The sequence below is a fragment of the Eubalaena glacialis genome, chromosome 5 (genome assembly GCF_028564815.1).
Source record: "Eubalaena glacialis isolate mEubGla1 chromosome 5, mEubGla1.1.hap2.+ XY, whole genome shotgun sequence".
Taxonomy (NCBI): Eukaryota; Metazoa; Chordata; class Mammalia; order Artiodactyla; family Balaenidae; genus Eubalaena; species Eubalaena glacialis.
In genome coordinates, this window is record NC_083720.1 from 101,007,602 (window position 1) to 101,024,796 (window position 17,195).

A 17,195-nucleotide genomic window follows, 5' to 3' on the forward strand; every position below is an offset into this window, starting at 1 on the left:
ATCAATAACATGAATCATGTTTTATCACCTGCAGTCAATCATATTTTTCATGTCTATATTTCTGACCTCTAATGATATTAAGACTTCCCATGGGAGAAAATATCTTTGGCTTATTTCATTAGGATCCTTCTGGAAACCCCAAGTACAATACTTGAGAGTCAGCTTACCCCACTTGGGATGTAATACAAGTCAACTTGTGAAAATGAATCCAACTTTCATTGGAGTAATTCTACGTTAGAAGTAGTCCCCCTGAAACTTGGCATTCCTAAACTGCCCTGTCTGACCTACTTGTAAAAGGAAGACGTGCTACCGGTTAAAGTCCAAGCAAAACGACTTGCAGGAGACAGGATGAATTCCATATCAAGGTCGGGAATCCTAATTCATCCATCAGATGTTTCCTATGGACAGAGATCGTAAATTTTTAAAACAACGTATATATTTCACATGAATTCTGAGTAAGCCACTGATAATCCTACTTCATGGTAGATTAACTGGTGCTGTTCTTACAAATGGTATCAGACACTTGACTCTTTTCTTGCCCTTGGTGGGTCTGATGGTCAGATATGACAGATGTATTAGGATAGGACTGTGGTTCTCAAATGTGGCAGCCTATTAGGATAACCTGGGGAGCTTGTAAAATCACTAAGGTCCCACCCCAGAACATCTAAGTCAGAATCTCTAGTGGTGAGCCTAAGTGTCAGGATTGTTTTAAAAGATCCCTATGTGATTCTTTATTGTTATTATTACTGAGATATAATTCACATACCACAGAATTCACCCTTGAAAGTATACAATGAGTCTTTAGCATATCCACAATGTTACGAAACCATCATCACTGTCTAATTCCAGGTCATTTTAATCACCCTAAAAAGAAATCCAATAACCATTAGTAGTCTCTCTCCACTGCCCTGTTGCCTTAGCCTTTGGCAACCACTGATCTACTTTCTGTCTGTATAGATTTGTCTACTCTAGATATTTCACGTAAATGGAATCTTACAATATGTGGCCTTTTACATCTGGCTTCTTTCACTTGGCATGATATTTTCAAGGTTCCTCCATGTTAGAACGTATATCAGTATGTCTTTTTATGGTTGAATAATAACTGCATCGTATGCATATACCACATTTTGTTTATTCATTCATCAATTGATGTTTGATTGTTTTGATTATTTCCACTTTGGGCTATTATGAATAACACTGCTGTGAACATTCGTGTACCAGTTTTTGTATGGACATATGCCTTTCAATACTCTTTGGTATATGCCTAGGAGCGGAATTGCTGGATCATATGGTAGCTCTATGTCTAATTGCTTGAGGAATGGCCAGACTGTCTTCCCAAGCAGCTGCACCATTTTACATTCCCACCAGCAATATATGAGATTTCTAGTTTCTCCACACTCTCAGGAATACTTTTTATTGTCCTTCCTAGTAGGTATGAAGTGATATCATCTTGTGATTTTGATTCAAATTTCCCTGATGACTGATGATGTTGAGCACCTTTTCATGTGCTTATTGGCCTTTTGTGTATCTTCTTTGGAGAAATGCCCGTTCAAATTCTTTGCCTATTTTTAAATTGGGTTATTTGTCATTTATTGAGTTGTGAGAATTCTTTATGTATTCTGGATGTAAAAGGGATACAAGTCCCTTTTCAGATATGTAATTCGCAAATATTTTCTCCTATTCTGTGGATTGTCTTTTCACTTTCTTGACGATGTCCTTTGTTATTAAAAGCACAAAAGCTTTTAATATTAATGATGTCCAATACATCTGATTTTTACTTTTGTCACTTGTGCTCTTTGTGTCATATCTAAGAAAGCATTGCCTAATTTAAGATCACCAAGATTTTCTCCTATATTTTCTTCTAGGAGTTTTGTCATTTAATATTGAGACCCTGTGTTATTCTCATGTGCATCCAGGATGAGAACCACTGTATTAGAAGGAGTCTTATGGAATACGATAGCCTAGAGTTTCATCTTTGTAGCTCTGAATGAACATTACAAGTCTATTTCTTTAAATAATAATAATAATAAAACCTAATTAGTGACTGTACCAAGCCTGACCTTTGGATTCATATGTTTTCCAGGCAAAATACACACCCCTAGTCTTCATGTGAATGGTTCCCTCACGCTTGCAATTGGTTCAATGAAGCCACTGGATTTTCTCCTCCTGAATGTTCAAGACCAGGATGGCAGGGTCGAAGACCTCCTGTTCCATGTGGTGAGCACTCCCACCAATGGTCACCTTGTGCTCTCAAGGAATGGAAAAGAGGTTCAGCTCGACAAGGCTGGCCACTTTAGCTGGAAAGATGTGAAGGAGAAAAGAGTGCGTTTTGTGCACAGCAAAGAAAAGCCCAGGTGACCCAGCATTCTGTTGTTTTCCTCCTGCCACCTTTCCATCAGTGCTCTGCACCCAACCCCCACTTCTCAATAGCTCTCCCTTTTCTTCTGGGGAAGATCGATACTCTACAAAGGCCAATGCTTTCAGCTGCCTGTCATCATATCACTGTAATTGTTCAGAGAGAGTGCTTCGGTTAGAGGCATTTTTATTTTATTGCATGATTATGGGTAATTCTCTGATGTGATGGGAAAGTTCCTAGTACAATTACCCAGTTTTTTGGCCCAGGATAAACAAAATTGCTTATGTACCCAGATGCTGCAGCTGCTTCTTCAGCATTAGGGTACTATACCGGGAGGAGGGAGTGGCTAGAGGATGGAGTGCGTACTTCTCAAGGTGTTGTGTGGTTCCTAGAATTTCAGAGTTGGAAGGAAACTAAGAGTCACGGTTAACTTGTTATTATCCACTTTATGGGACTAAATGTGGTTCATTTTTAAGCCTGATCCAGTTTCCTTCTGATGCCTAGCACACTTCTGGCTGTCTTCCCCACCCCAGCTGACATATGTTTCAGGAATGCAGTTGAATGTTAACGCTAACCCAAGCAAATAGAGCCATATAATTAGCAGAGTAAATCTACTAAACAGAAATCAGGGAATGCACCCCAAAGACTAGCCTCTTGGATTATCCTTCACCCTGCTCTGCTTCATTAGTGCAGATCATTCAGAGTGGACTACATGTGTAAACAGGGAGTTGAAACCCATGGAACAGTGATAAAGGATGCAGTGAATATCTTCTACTGTCACCGCTAAATTTGAGATTTTTAAAAAAATGTTTAAGGTCTGAGCTAGGAGATAAGTGGGGAGAAAAGTAGATCACATGTTCCCTATTGCAGTTCAGAGCCAGTGATGCCAGTAACCTCAAAAGACCCATCTTACAGGAATAGGAACAACTAATATTTACTGAGTGCTAACTGTGACCCAGCCATTGTGTTATGCACTTTATGTGAATTATGTATATTTATGATCCTAGGCTATAGGTGGGGAAACTGAGGCCTTGAACGTGTAAGTAATCTTGCTCAAGCCTCACAGCCTATGAGTGCAGAGCTGAGACTCCAACCCAAGGCTCTCTGATTCCACACCCCATGCCTTCAGCCACTATGATTTCTGCCTCCTTAATAGTACTAGGAATAAAGGGCATGCTTCCATCCTCCAGGGGCAAAAGATCATTGCATAGGAAAATATTGCTCCAGAGATGGAGCTTAAAACTCTGGTGTCTGATGCCATAGAATCACTCTTCAAATTTGTGCTCTATCTTCTTCATTCATTTTCTTTCAAGTATAGTTCTTAGGTGTTTGCATCACACACACACAGACACATATATACACAGCTCTGTACCTGTAGTCATATGTCTCGGAATCACTTGTGAAAAGTGTGTAAAGTACATAAAAGCTCCACAGAAAACCAAAGTTAAGCCTCTTGTCTGTTTAACCTCTTTAATCTCTCACCACCTGTTTCTTTCCAGAGTCAGCTTTGCACCCCTAAACGGGACCAAGAGTGGCAACTATTTTGCAGGGATTTCTTTCAGTACTCTTTTTATTTTTTAGTACCCATTTTAACATTGGATCTTCTTTTTTATCTAAAATTTTTTAAAAAGAAAGAATGAGAGGAATAGTAAAACAAGGTTGGTAGAAACTCATGGAAAAGGGAAATTATATAAGTCTCTAAATGATACAAAAACAAAAGGGGCAACCTGCCATGTTGGCTTGTGGTTTTTTATCCCCATGAAAATGCCCACCATGATTCTTTAGGATTGGCTTTCTTTGGGTTGGAATGCCCCTGTGGAGTGCAAGATGACTCGGAAATACAGTCCTAGTGGCCTTTATAAGCTGGCGTGGCTGAGAGGCTGAACACAGTTATTGCAACCTCAGTGCAACCAAGATCGTTTTTCCCCAGTAGGTTGGGAGTAACCATCCTTTCTTTCTGCATTCTGCTTCTTCCATCACCTGCATTCTCTTGAAGTCTGGACGTGGGAGTGGAGAGGGACAGGATTTAAATGGGACAGAAAATGAAAGGGAAGATGGAATGAGAGGGAAGACAAGCATTCTTTCTTTTAAAAAAAAATCAGATTTATTGAGGTATAATTGGCACCCAATAAAATTCCCCATTTTAAACTGTACTGTTCTATGTGTGTTAACAAATATATATAGTCTTGCAGTCTTGAGACCACAAGCGAGATGTGAAACAGTTTCGTCACTCCCCCCATCTCATTTTTACGGGCACTCCCTTCTCCCCGCCCCATCCCTGGCAAATACCGATCTGTTTTTCACTCTTATTGTTTTGCCCTTTCTGAAATGTCATGTGAATGGACACATACAGTATATAATCTTTTGTTTCTGGCTTTTGCCATAATGCATTTGAGATCCATCCACATTCTTTATGTCTCAGTAGTTAGTTCCATGAAAGAACCTTTAAAACAATGGTCCCTATAGTATAGAACAGAATTCTACACCTTCCATAACGTATTAGTCACACATCTTACAAGCCCGAAGTGAGTTCTGAGCTTGCTTTGGCTTTGAAGGTGGGCAGCTCCTACCTTCCCTCCTAGTAGTCTCTGAAGCTGCTGAAACAGGAAGTAAAAACCACAGCAAAGAGTGAGTCTTATTTTGTTCTATTAATTAGGACTCTTTGGTTGCAAGTAATGGAAGTCAGCTTGAACTAGATTAAGCAAAATTGTAAGGCTTGTTATAACACTGCAGGTATGGCTCAGATCTCAAACATATCAAGGGCAACTGGGCTTCCAGGGCAAGCCCAGGAGTTAGACCCAGAAATGGGAAGCAGGACTCAGTTCTTCCTCTCATCTCTGTCTCTTTGCTCGAAGGCTACACTCACCTCCCTCCTGCAGACGGGCTTGCTCCACATTCTCATCAGCATGATAGACTGTGGTTCCCCCAGAGTCAAATGGCACTGTCAGGCCAGTTCCAAATTTCCAGGGAATAATCAGTCATCCTTCTGTAGTCCAGTCCACATTGAAGGTGTATGTGCGTGACTGGAGGGAAGATTGGGCCGTAGAGTCATGTAACACAAACATTGCAACCACTGTTAATGGTGTTATTGGGGTCCACTCACATGAACTGGGCAGGGGTTGGGAAGAGGATTCACAGGGAAGAGGAAATCATTGAGAACTAGTCAGAGACAGTGAAAGATTCCTTTCCATTCTCCAACTTAACCATTAGCCTTCAATATGTTACTAACCTGTCTTGGCCCGACAACTGATTTTTCGACCTTTCATATATTCTATTTAGAAAAATAGAAAACAAAAAAAATAGAAACATTGTTATACTGAGATCGAAGAATATACAGTAGTTTTACCTGCATCTTGCTATGTTCATCTTTATGTGGTCATTTCTATTTACCGTATGAATAGTATATTACTGTAGTGGTTTGATCCAAATTCTTATATGCATATAATCTGAAAATATTTTTAATCCTTGTCTTTCTAAAGACCAATTTAATGATTGTACTTTCTCATTGCTTTCTTGGGGACTTCTTTCAGGAAAGGTTACTTTTCCCTGAAAATTAGTGACCAGCAGTTCTTCTCTGAGCCACAGCTGATCAACATACAAGCATTTTCAACACAGGTAAGAAAATGCCACACAATTAATAATTTCACATGCCTACTGATTCTGAAGCACAAATCACGATTTTCTGTAGTTTTAGCAAAAATGATTGAGCTGAATTAATCGTGTCTCAGTTTCCTCATGAGATGTCACTGGAGTAGTTTTTAGTACTGTGGGTCATAACAGCAACAAACAATGACTGATACATCCATAGTACTCTTATGTTTCTCATGTAATCCTCATGCCAGCCCTGTGAGGTATTATTATCCCCAATTCACAGATGAGGAAACTAAGTCTCAGGGAGGTTCAGTAACTTGTCTATGGTGATATAGCTGACAGAGAGCTGAGATTTGTGCCCAGTGAATTTGGTTACACACTCTGTGTTCTTGACTATTACGTTGTGCCTGACTTTACTATACTGACTCTCATACTAGCCCTTCAGAATAATTTGAAGCTGTACCAGTTGTTAAGACTTCCCTATTCATAGGTGAATAGGTTTGTTTTGTCTAAGTGTTTCTCTCTCAGGGATATGGAATTATGTTTGCCTATTTTGCCTATCTATCACGTAGCTGAACTGCATTTAACTCAGTTTGCGGTAGTTAGAGGATCTTATCAAGGATCTATTTAAATGAAGTGCCAGTGTGGTCATCAGCCAAACATAAGTCTGAGGAAATCATGGTAGTTGCTATAAAATTCAGTGTGATGGCTCTTCTGTTCTCATCACTCATCTCTGTCAAGCTGTACTTATGTGTCCTGAATACAAATCGTGGTAGATGCTCTGAGTACCTGGGCTTGAAGGATTGAACAGCTGAAATGTGCAAAGGGAAGAGGAAGATCAATGTATTCTTAAATTGTGAACAGCAGGAGACTGGGATATCAGCATGGGGGAACCCAGATTACCTAAACATTAGATCTTGGTAGTGTGTTAGTCTTGGTTCAAGGAAGGATATGAGATCATTGTTTTTAAAACTGTGATTATTTTGGGATTTCCCTGGTGGTCTGGCAGTTAAGACTCTGCACTTCCAATGCTGGGGACGTGGGTTTGATCCCTGGTTGGGAAACTGAGATCACATATGCCACGCAGTGCAGCCAAAAAAAAAAAAAAAACTGTTATTTTTATATTTTTGGTCCAAAAGCGAAAAGACCATGGACTATGGGATAACATAGATTTGAACCAGAAGTGGCTGCCAAATGGGACTCACAGCCCAGCTCAGCGATTCTTGATGGCATTCTCACTTCAGCGATGACTGAAATTGAGGAATGATTAGAAATTGATCCTAAATTAATTTGACCTCAGGGTTGGGCTAAGAGTATGAATTTTGTTTAAATCAAAGCAAAAACATATAATCTCTGTAAATATGGGTCAGAGGGCTACCAAGTCTCAGGACTTACTGGCTTAGTTGTTTCTCAGTATTTAAGCTCAGATGTTTTGTTTTGTTCTTTTTGTTTGTGCTAATATAGTTACTCTAATTAGGTGCATAAAAGACTTGGGTAGCTTTTGGCAAGTGACTTCCTAATCTGAGATGATGACTTGCCATGGTTCCCTGATTTTTGTTTGCTTTCCCCAAATCAGTTGAGTAGATGGTGAAGGCACATTTTAATTTTATTTATTATATGAGAAACTTTTGTCATTTTAACTTTTTAAAAATGGATTTTTAGAAATGAATTTTAACTTATTTTTGTTTCTTTACATTTCTGTGATATTTCAATATGATTTTGAGCGTCTGTGAGATTTTCTCATGTAAGTTAATTTGATCTTTTCCATTTATGGATTTTGACATCACCTTTGACCTCTCCTCTTACAGAATCTGAGGGGCCATTCATTCCCATGTATAGAATCACAGCTTTTGAATTCTCACTCAGGAATCCCGAGGAGTAGCTATCTTCTATAGCTATTATTTGATTATTATAGAGATGCGCTAGTTAGACATTACTTTAATAGATATTGAAATTTCCAGGAGGCCAGGAGGGTATTGTTAAAAGAAAACCATTTGGAGTAAAGAAAGGCAGTGTACTGAAAAAGCCCTAGATGGTTCAACTTCAAATGATATTAAAAACTAAGATAATGTTTTCTTTGGCTTCTTGCCTTGATTTTTTTATGGGTTTTTTTTGTGTGTGTGTGTGTGTTTTTATGTGTGGTTCATTAACTTTTATCTCAATGAAAGAACATTTTATTTGCTTACTGAAGTTGGTGGGGAGAAACCTGATAATCCTAAGGAAAACATTTTAAAATTTGCCACATGAATTAACCAGGTGGTTGCCTTACGCAGACCATGATCTTATCAGGCTTTATAACCTGAGTTGGGGTGGGCCTGTTGAAGATATGGATGAGACAGCTTGAAGAAAATTACTGGGAGGGACCAGAAATAGCAGGAATTCAGAATGCTGAAGTATCTTACTCCAAGTCAGCTTGCTGCAGCGTAGCCTGGAGCGAAGTGCTCAACTCCCAACACAAATGCCCAAATTCCATATCTCTTGTTAGTCCCTCTTGAATGCAGACAACTAATTGAGTTCCCTGACTCACCTCTCAGTTGCAATTCAGGGGATGTAGTGTAAAACAAGACAGCAGAGACTTCAGAGATTTAGAAGCAAGCAGCTCACTTTGATTGCCCCTGATGAATATTATGGTCTGGAAGTGTCTTGAGAAATCTCCAGAACCTCCAGGTGTGAAGTAACCTCCTTTGCAGTGATTACTATGTTTGACTACACCTCTGACAAATGCTGTGACTATGCAAGAGTTTGGCACTTGGCTGGAGCATCTAGAGTTCCTTAAAAAGCATAGAAATGGCAATCAGGTTGCACACAGCTGGTATCTGGTCCACTGGATTGTCCTTTCTTTTCCTGCGAATGGCTTCTCTTCTCCTCCTTCCCTTCAACTCCACAGGCCCCCTATGTGCTGAGGAATGAGGCTCTCCATATTAGCAGAGGAGAGAGGGGAACCATCACCACTCAGCTGCTTGACATCCGAGATGACGACAACCCACAGGATGTGGTGGTCCAAGTGCTCGATCCTCCACTTCATGGCCAGTTGCTCCAAACACTTCAGTCGCCTGCAGCCCCTAGCTATCAATTCCGGCTGGATGAGCTCTCCAGGGGCCTTCTCCAGTATGCTCACGACGGCTCGGATAGCACTTCTGATGTCACAGTCTTGCAGGCCAATGATGGACACTCCTTCCAAAATATACTGTTCCGTGTGAGGACTGTGCCCAAGGTAAGTGTCATTCCTAGAGCTACATTTTCCTCGCACCTAGATGTGAAGTTTTGTTGATGATGTTATATGGCAATATTCATAAATTTAAGATACCGCTAGTTATTTATTTATTCAAACATTTATTAAGCATCTATTATGGAGCTATTTAGGACATTCAAAGATTAATAGAACACATTACCCAATCTCAGAGGGCAGTGTGTATTTTGTTAGGAGCACCCTTGAGCCAAAAGACCTGTCCCCATGTTCTCTGCCAAAGGAACACTTTTGAAATTTTGTGTTGACTTGCTGCCATAAAAATGCCTCATTGTCCTCTGACTTTTTGGTCTGCTGCCTGAGCATGATTGTAAGAATCAAGTGCACCCCTGTTCTTGTCTGCTCTTCTAGAGTAGCTCATGTGATGTGAAGCTCATAGTCAGCTTACTGTAATGAATCAAAAAGGATGAGTTCAACCATTCTCAACGGAAGTAGGATGAGAAAACTTTTTTAGTAATCACAGGAATCCTTGGCCTAGGGGGTAGGAACCCAGTGAAGAGCAGTGCTTCTCAGCCTGAGTCACCCCCATGCCACCTCCCTGTGTTTTTGCCGTATCCATGAGTGCCTGTCCTACTATTCACTTAATACTTTTCTTTGAATCAACTTACTTTTTTATCATGGCTTCTTCCTAATAAATACTTGTGAAATCCTGGGCTTAATGTAGAATTATACTTTTTTCCAAAATATTAAAATTAATACATAACTATTTTATAAAATTTCATCCATGTACAACATAAAATGTTTTTGGATACTATTAATAGGATGGCTATCACATTTTGGGAAATAGTGGGCTAGCACATGCTAGTTCTAAGAGACATGTTGAAAAATATTTTCAAAGCCATTTATTACTTGATGATATTTCACTCCAAGCTCTTTTCTCTGTAATAGCAAGAATGACTCTTTCCCATGATGGCAGATTGGGAGACATAATTTTTTTTGAACTTTTCATTCCAAATACCGGCACCTACTGAAGTGTCATTGATGATTAGCTAGAGAGATTGATTTGCTGAGGACAGTTTAGAAATCACTTGTCACTTTCTCACCAATGATCACTTCTTACAATTTGCAGTTGATCCTCATGAAGGTGAAGAGCTGAATCTAATCTGGTCGGCTAGCTGGTTTCTCAGGCTCTGGTCTCATTATTTTCAGCTGCTGAAAACAGTAATGGTGGCATGAGACAGGTGGGAGGAAGCGAGGGCTGATGATGGGATGGAGCTGGCAGACAGCGACCTTGAAGCTAATCCTAATTATCACCCTCTTGCTATCACCCTGGGAGATGAGGTTTACTTCTGAAGAGATGAAGTCTAGACAGACACAGAAAGTTTTCTTTTCTTCCTTCTTGGTTTCTTTCCAAAGATTGTTATGGGATTTCAGTGCAACCCTAGCAGCCACCTTTCCTATCGAGGTTTCAATCTCCATGTTTGGAGCTCAGTGCATTGTATTGTACAACCAGTGTGTGTGGTATGGCCCAAGATTGAAGGGGTTTTCTAGGATTTTAGCCACTTCGACTACCAAAACGCAACAAAGAAAAATAGAATTTTAATTTATAAATAAGGCATAAGCGCAGAACTTGAGAATTCTTATAGGGCTTACAACTTGGGAGGCCTGTGAGTGTTCTTCCTCCTTCCCCCTTCCTTCCCTCCATCTCCTGTAGTGCTGTGCTTACCTGTCTGTCGGGTGAGCTAATGGCTTCTAAACAGTGAATTAGGATCATTAAACCGGTTACCAGAGCCCCAGCAGCCATTAGAATGTACTAATAATACACTTGACGCTCTCATCCTGATAATATTTTACAAATATAGACTATATCTTCTTTTAGGAATTCAGAGTACTTTTTCTCGTATCTAGTCTACTCGTCTTTACAATGTCTTAGTGAAGAAGGTTAGAATAGAGGCTGTATAACCTTATTACTTCTAAAGGATATTCTACTATTGGTGAAAGTAATTTTTGTTTGCTTTGTTTTTAACCTTTATTGGGCACTAATGCTTGAGGTGAATTATTCCTTTTGATCTTCATGATCATTCTAGGATATTTGTACAATTATTATCTTTAATTTTCCAAAAGAGGAAACTGAAATAAAGGAGGTTTAAAAACATTTAAAGAGGTTTTAAAATGTTTATTTCTCATAAAGGTATTTAGTGATGGATCTGTGATTTCAAATCAAGTGTGTTCTGGCTCCTCACACTTAACCAGATGGCTGTTTTTCATTCTAGCTCATTTTTTTTTTCAGCATTTTGGTCATATATATTCTTTTTTTTTTTTTTTTTTTTTTAAAGTGGAGGTTTTCTTTTTTCAATTTTTATTATTTATTTATTTATTTATTTTTGGCTGTGTTGGGTCTTCGTTTCTGTGCGAGGGCTTTCTCCAGCTGTGGTGAGCAGGGGGCCACTCTTCATCGCGGTTCGCGGGCCTCTCACTGTCGTGGCCTCTCTTGTTGCGGAGCACAGGCTCCACACGCGCAGGCTCAGTAGTTGTGGCGCACGGGCCTAGTTGCTCCGCGGCATGTGGGATCTTCCCAGACCAGGGCTTGAACCCATGTCCCCTGCATTGGGAGGCAGATTCCCAACCACTGCTCCACCAGGGAAGCCGGTCATATATATTCTTATCCCCTTAATGGACAGAATGGAGACAGTAATTTAGTCATTTTCTCAATGTCGTATCCAAGCAGTCTGGGCCCCAAGCCTCTCCGAATCTTCCCTGTGGGCTCACCACATCTTGTTACAAATGAAGCTATTTATAATCATAAGTCTACTGGAGCCCAAGAAGAAAAAAATTGCCTTAACTATTAATGGCTTCCAGTAATTGTATAGTCAGCCATGATTGATTTTGTTCTGCTAGCCATTTCTGAAGATGGCATGTAAGCCCTTACCCTGAGGCTACCTGTGTATTAAATTTGGAGTAACGACAGTTACTGGCTGATGTCTAGCTGGTGATTTAAATGGAATGACAAAGGGTTTTAGGTCTAATTCCTAGTGAATGGATGTAAAAATTAATCCTAGTGTTGTTCAACACAAAACTTAACCTGGTAAGATAGATGGAAAGGGACTGAGGGATAGAAAAAGGAAGCTTTGTGAGAGCAGGAACTGTTTCAGTATTGCTGCCTTGAGCCAGGTGCTTTGCAGAAGTTTAGTACATTTTTGTTGGATGGATAGATGGATGCGTGGATGCAACAGCTTGAGTTAGGCTGGTGCCCATGTTCCTGCCTTTGAATGGATCCCTTGCATCAGATTCATCAGCCTACTGGGCACTTCAGCTAATGCTGCGGTGGCCCATCTGAGACTGAGGGTAAGAGCTGTCGGTTCCACTTTTATTTACCAAGTTCTACATCACTTCCCCCAAATTTATGTTTTTATCCTTGGCCTGGCAGTGAGTAAACTTGACTGCCACCCTCCAGGCTTATACTGAGTTGCTGAGGAGAAAATAGACCCAAGACAGATGTTGAAACATGTTCTGTTGGGGAAGGAGGCAAAAGAATTCAAAAAGATTAAAAGGTAATAAAGAATGCTCTGCTGAACAGGCTTTCATTAACTGGGTGGATTACCAAACCCAAGCCTGCTAGAGATATGATTCTAAAGCAATTCAGGGTCTAATACGGGCTAAAATGTGGGCAGGGAGAAGCCTTGCACGTTGGTGGGTCTCTCTCCACTGCCGGGCTTTCAAGGAATTACCTTCTTTTTCATTAATTAAAGCATCTCTGAAAATCATGCCCCTTTTTCTACTTTGGCAGTAAATCTGATGATCTTTCTGACCTCATTAGTTGTTGTTTGAGCAGTTATTTTCTGCAACTGGGTAATGCTTTGATGTTAAAAGCCCCCAAGTGTCATGCCATGAACTGGATGGAAAATTCTATTGCTGAGAGCCTTCTCTGGCTGTTTGACCTTGGTAAGGCCTGAGTGCAGCTAAAAGCTCTGTTGGGCTTTCCCTCAATTTTCTGAAAACCTGTCCTCCCATGCGTTGTCTTATAGGGACACAGTTTGATTAAAAGGATGTTTGTGAGAGTTATAAATATCAGTGGCATCAAAATGTTTATTTCCCTGAATAAGAATCTGCCTGTCTCATAAATAAATAAATCCTCACCACATATCACGGTTTCACTTTTTTGGACCTGCTGAATTGGTTCAATTTAGTGTCTTGTAAGGTACATTGTCCAGAGTATACACTCAAAAAGTGTTTGCTGATTACAAAATATGTGTTTGTTTGTTTGCTTATAAAGCAGTTGAAACCTCCATGGAGAGAAGGTTCTGTATCCTTGACCTGAAGCTGCAGTTTCTGAGGCACATACACACACTGGCAAACACAAAAACAGTGCAATTATCTCTCCATTGTTCTTCATTCTGGTAAATAGCATCTATGTTTCACCTTATATGTGCCACCCCCCATAATCCTTCCCTAAAATCCACAATGCCCTCCAAGATTAAATTTTAAAAGCTATGGTATAAATGAGCCGTAACAAATTAAAGTATTTTTTACAGAATAAATAAAATGTGAGTGTTGCTGTTATATCTAATTACAGTCATATTCTATTTAATAAAGTTAAAAAAATTTTGTCTTGAATATTTTGGCTTGGGGTTGGGGTACACCATCGTATTTGAGCTCATCATTTATGTTCCAATCTTTAATTGGGGAGGGGGGGAGTTTTCATTTTGTTTGTGGGATTTTTCCTCCAAATGATAAGGTCATGGGCCTTTACTTCTGGTTTACAACATTAATATCTTTATTTGTAATCCAGTGTATGATGGCTAAACTTTATTACCAGCATTTCTGTATGCCTATTGTTCTATGAAATTAATTAGTAGAACTATTTAATTTAAAGCACTGTTTTAATTATGCCCCCATAATCCCTTGTTGAGATTTCATTTTCTTCTAATGTGGTACCCTGAAGGATATATAAAACATCACTAGGCAGAAGATTCTTCAACTGAAATTATGGCTAATTTCTTGAATTTACAGGGATATATGCAGGGATATATTATGCAGAAAAAAAACTACAGGCATACTTCGTTTTATTGCACTTTGCGGATACTGTGTTTTTTAGAAATTGAAGGTCTGTAGCAAACCTGCATTGAGCAAGTCTATCAAGGCCATTTTTCCAACAGCATTTGTTCCCTTCATGTCTCTGTGTCACATTTTGGTAATTTTTGCAATATTGCATACTTTTTAATTATTATTATTATATTTGTTATGGTGATCAGTGATCTTTGATGTTACTATTGAAGAAAGATTATGACTTGCTGAAGGCTCAGATGATGGTTAGCATTTTTTGCAATGAATTTTAACTAAGGTATGTACATTGGTTTTTTTAGACATAATGCTATTACACACTTAGTAGACTACAGTATAATGTAAAGATAATTTTTATATGCACTGGGAAACCAAAAAATTTGTGTGACTTATTTTATTGCGATGTTTGCTTTATTACAGTGGTCTGGAACCAAACCCACAATATCTCCAAGGTGTGCCTGTATAAGGAGATAAAAAAATTGCAAAATGTCAGAACCACAGGGGAAATTAGGTTAAAATTTATTTTGGACATGTTAGCTGTAGAAATGATGGTGTATAGACTTCTAGTCATCTTTTCTTGAATCTTCCCTGACACTCTCCCAAAAGAAAGCAACTGATAAAACCATCTTCTTCCTAAGAAGTGGGAAGAATTATACTTCTTTTCCTTAGATAGTTGTCTGTTTTCTTTTTATGTACTGTAAACAATTCAGAAACAGAGGCATATGTATTATTCTGTTATAAATATAAATATTCTTAAAGGCTTGTCTGTGGAGTTTGGGAGAACCATTCTAGGCCCATCGTAATCTCTGTTCTGGGCCATACTTCTCACACTTCAGCATGACTTCACATCTCCTGGGATCTTATTAAAACATAAGTGGAAATGCATCAAACTAAAATGCTGTGCCCAAAGGAAACCATCAACAAAATGAAAAGGCAACCTACAGAATGGGAGAAAATATTTGAAACCATCTATCTGAAAAGGGGTTAATATCTAAAATATATAAGGAACTCAATAGCCCACCCACCCCCCAAAAAAAGATTACAGAAGGAGCTAAGGGCCCGCATAGACATTTTTCAGAAGAAGACAAATGGCCAACAGGTACATGAAAACGTGCTCAACATCACTAATCATCAGTAAAAAGGCAAATCAAAACCACAATGAGATATCACCTCACATCTGTTAGAATGGCTGCTCTCAAAAAGACAAAAGGTAACAAGTGTTGATGAGGGTGTGGAGAAAAGGGAACCTTTATACACTATTGGCGGGAATGTACATTGGTGCGGCCACTATGGAAAACAAGTATGGAGGTTCCTCAAAAAATTAAAAATAGAATTACTGTTTGATCCAGCAATCCCATTTCTGGGTATATGTCCAAAGGAAATGAAGTCAGTTTCTTGAAGAGACATCTGCACTCCCATGTTTATTGCAGGACTATTTACAATAGCCAAGCTATAAAAACAACCTAAGTGACCTAATGAAACTTAAAAGCTTTTTCACAGCAAAGGAAACCATAAAAAAGGTGAAAAGACAACCCTCAGAATGGGAGAAAATATTTGCAAATGAAGCAACTGACAAAGGATTAATCTCCAAAATATACAAGCAGCTCAATATCAAAAAAACAAACAACCCAAGCCAAAAATGGGAAGAAGACCTAAATAGACATTTCTCCAAAGAAGATATACAGATTGCCAACAAACACATGAAAGAATGCTCAACATCATTAATCATTAGAGAAATGCAAATCAAAACTACAATGAGGTATCACCTCACACCAGTCAGAATGGCCATCATAAAAAATCTACAAACAATAAATGCTGGAGAGGGTGTGGAGAAAAGGGAACCCTCTTGCACTGTTGGTGGGAATGTAAATTGATACAGCCACTATGGAGAGCAGTATGGAGGTTCCTTAAAAAACTAAAAATACAATTACTATATGACCCAGGAAACCCACTACTGGGCATATACCCTGAGAAAAACATAATTCAAAAAGAGTCATGTACCACAATGTTCATTGCAGCTCTATTTACAATAGCCAGGACATGGAAGCAACCTAAGTGTCCATCAACAGATGAATGGATAAAGAAGATGTGGCAATATATACAATGGAATATTACTCAGCCATAAAAAGAAACAAAATTGAGTTATTTGTAGTGAGGTGGATGGACCTAGAGTCTGTCATACAGAGTGAAGTAAGTCAGAAAAACAAATACCATATGCTAACACACATATATGGAATCTAAAAAAAAAGGTTCTGATGAACCTAGGGGCAGGACAGGAATAAAGACACAGACGTAGAGAATGGACTTGAGGATACAGGGAGGGGGAAGGGTAAGCTGGGACGAAGTGAGAGAGTAGCATTGACATATATACACTATCAAATGTAAAATAGATAGCTAGTGGGAAGCAGCTGCATAGCACAGGGAGATCAGCTCGGTGCTTTGTGACCACCTAGAGGGGTGGGATAAGGAGGGTGGGAGGGAGACGCAAGAGGGAGGAGATATGGGGATATATGTTTACATACAGCTGATTCACTTTGTTATACAGCAGAAACTAACACAACATTGTAAAGCAATTATACTCCAATAAAGATGTTAAAAAAAACCCAAAAAACCTAAGTGTCCATCAATGGATGAATGGATAAAGAAAATGTGGTTGTATATACAATGGAATATTATTCAGCCTTAAAAAGAAGGAAATCCTGTCATTTGTGACTGCATAGATGAGCCTATAAAATAAGCTAAGCACAAAGACAAATACTGCACACTCTCACTTATATTTGTAACCTTAAAGAAGTCAAACTCATAAAAGCAGGGTAGAATGGTGGTTGCTGGGTGGTGCGGGGGAAACTGGTAGATATTGTTCAAAGGTACAAAGATCCAGTTATAAGAGATGAATAATTCTATAGATCTAACGTATAGCATGGTGATTATACTTAATAATACTGTATTGCATACTTGCTAAGAGAGTTGATCTTAAGTGTTTTCACCACACACAAATAT

At 39.1% G+C, this 17,195-nt stretch overlaps 1 protein-coding gene across 3 annotated transcripts in view; it reads left to right on the forward strand.

Annotated features, from left to right (window-relative positions):
- The window catches only part of FRAS1 (Fraser extracellular matrix complex subunit 1), a 463,649-nt gene that overhangs the window by 303,626 nt on the left and 142,828 nt on the right, over positions 1-17,195 (forward strand). For all 3 annotated transcript variants that reach the window (XM_061192401.1, XM_061192399.1, XM_061192400.1), the window contains exons 27-29: positions 2,084-2,354; positions 5,887-5,971; positions 8,835-9,161. In XM_061192401.1, the coding sequence (XP_061048384.1) occupies positions 2,084-2,354; positions 5,887-5,971; positions 8,835-9,161 (683 nt within the window). The remainder of the gene's footprint in view (positions 1-2,083; positions 2,355-5,886; positions 5,972-8,834; positions 9,162-17,195) is intronic.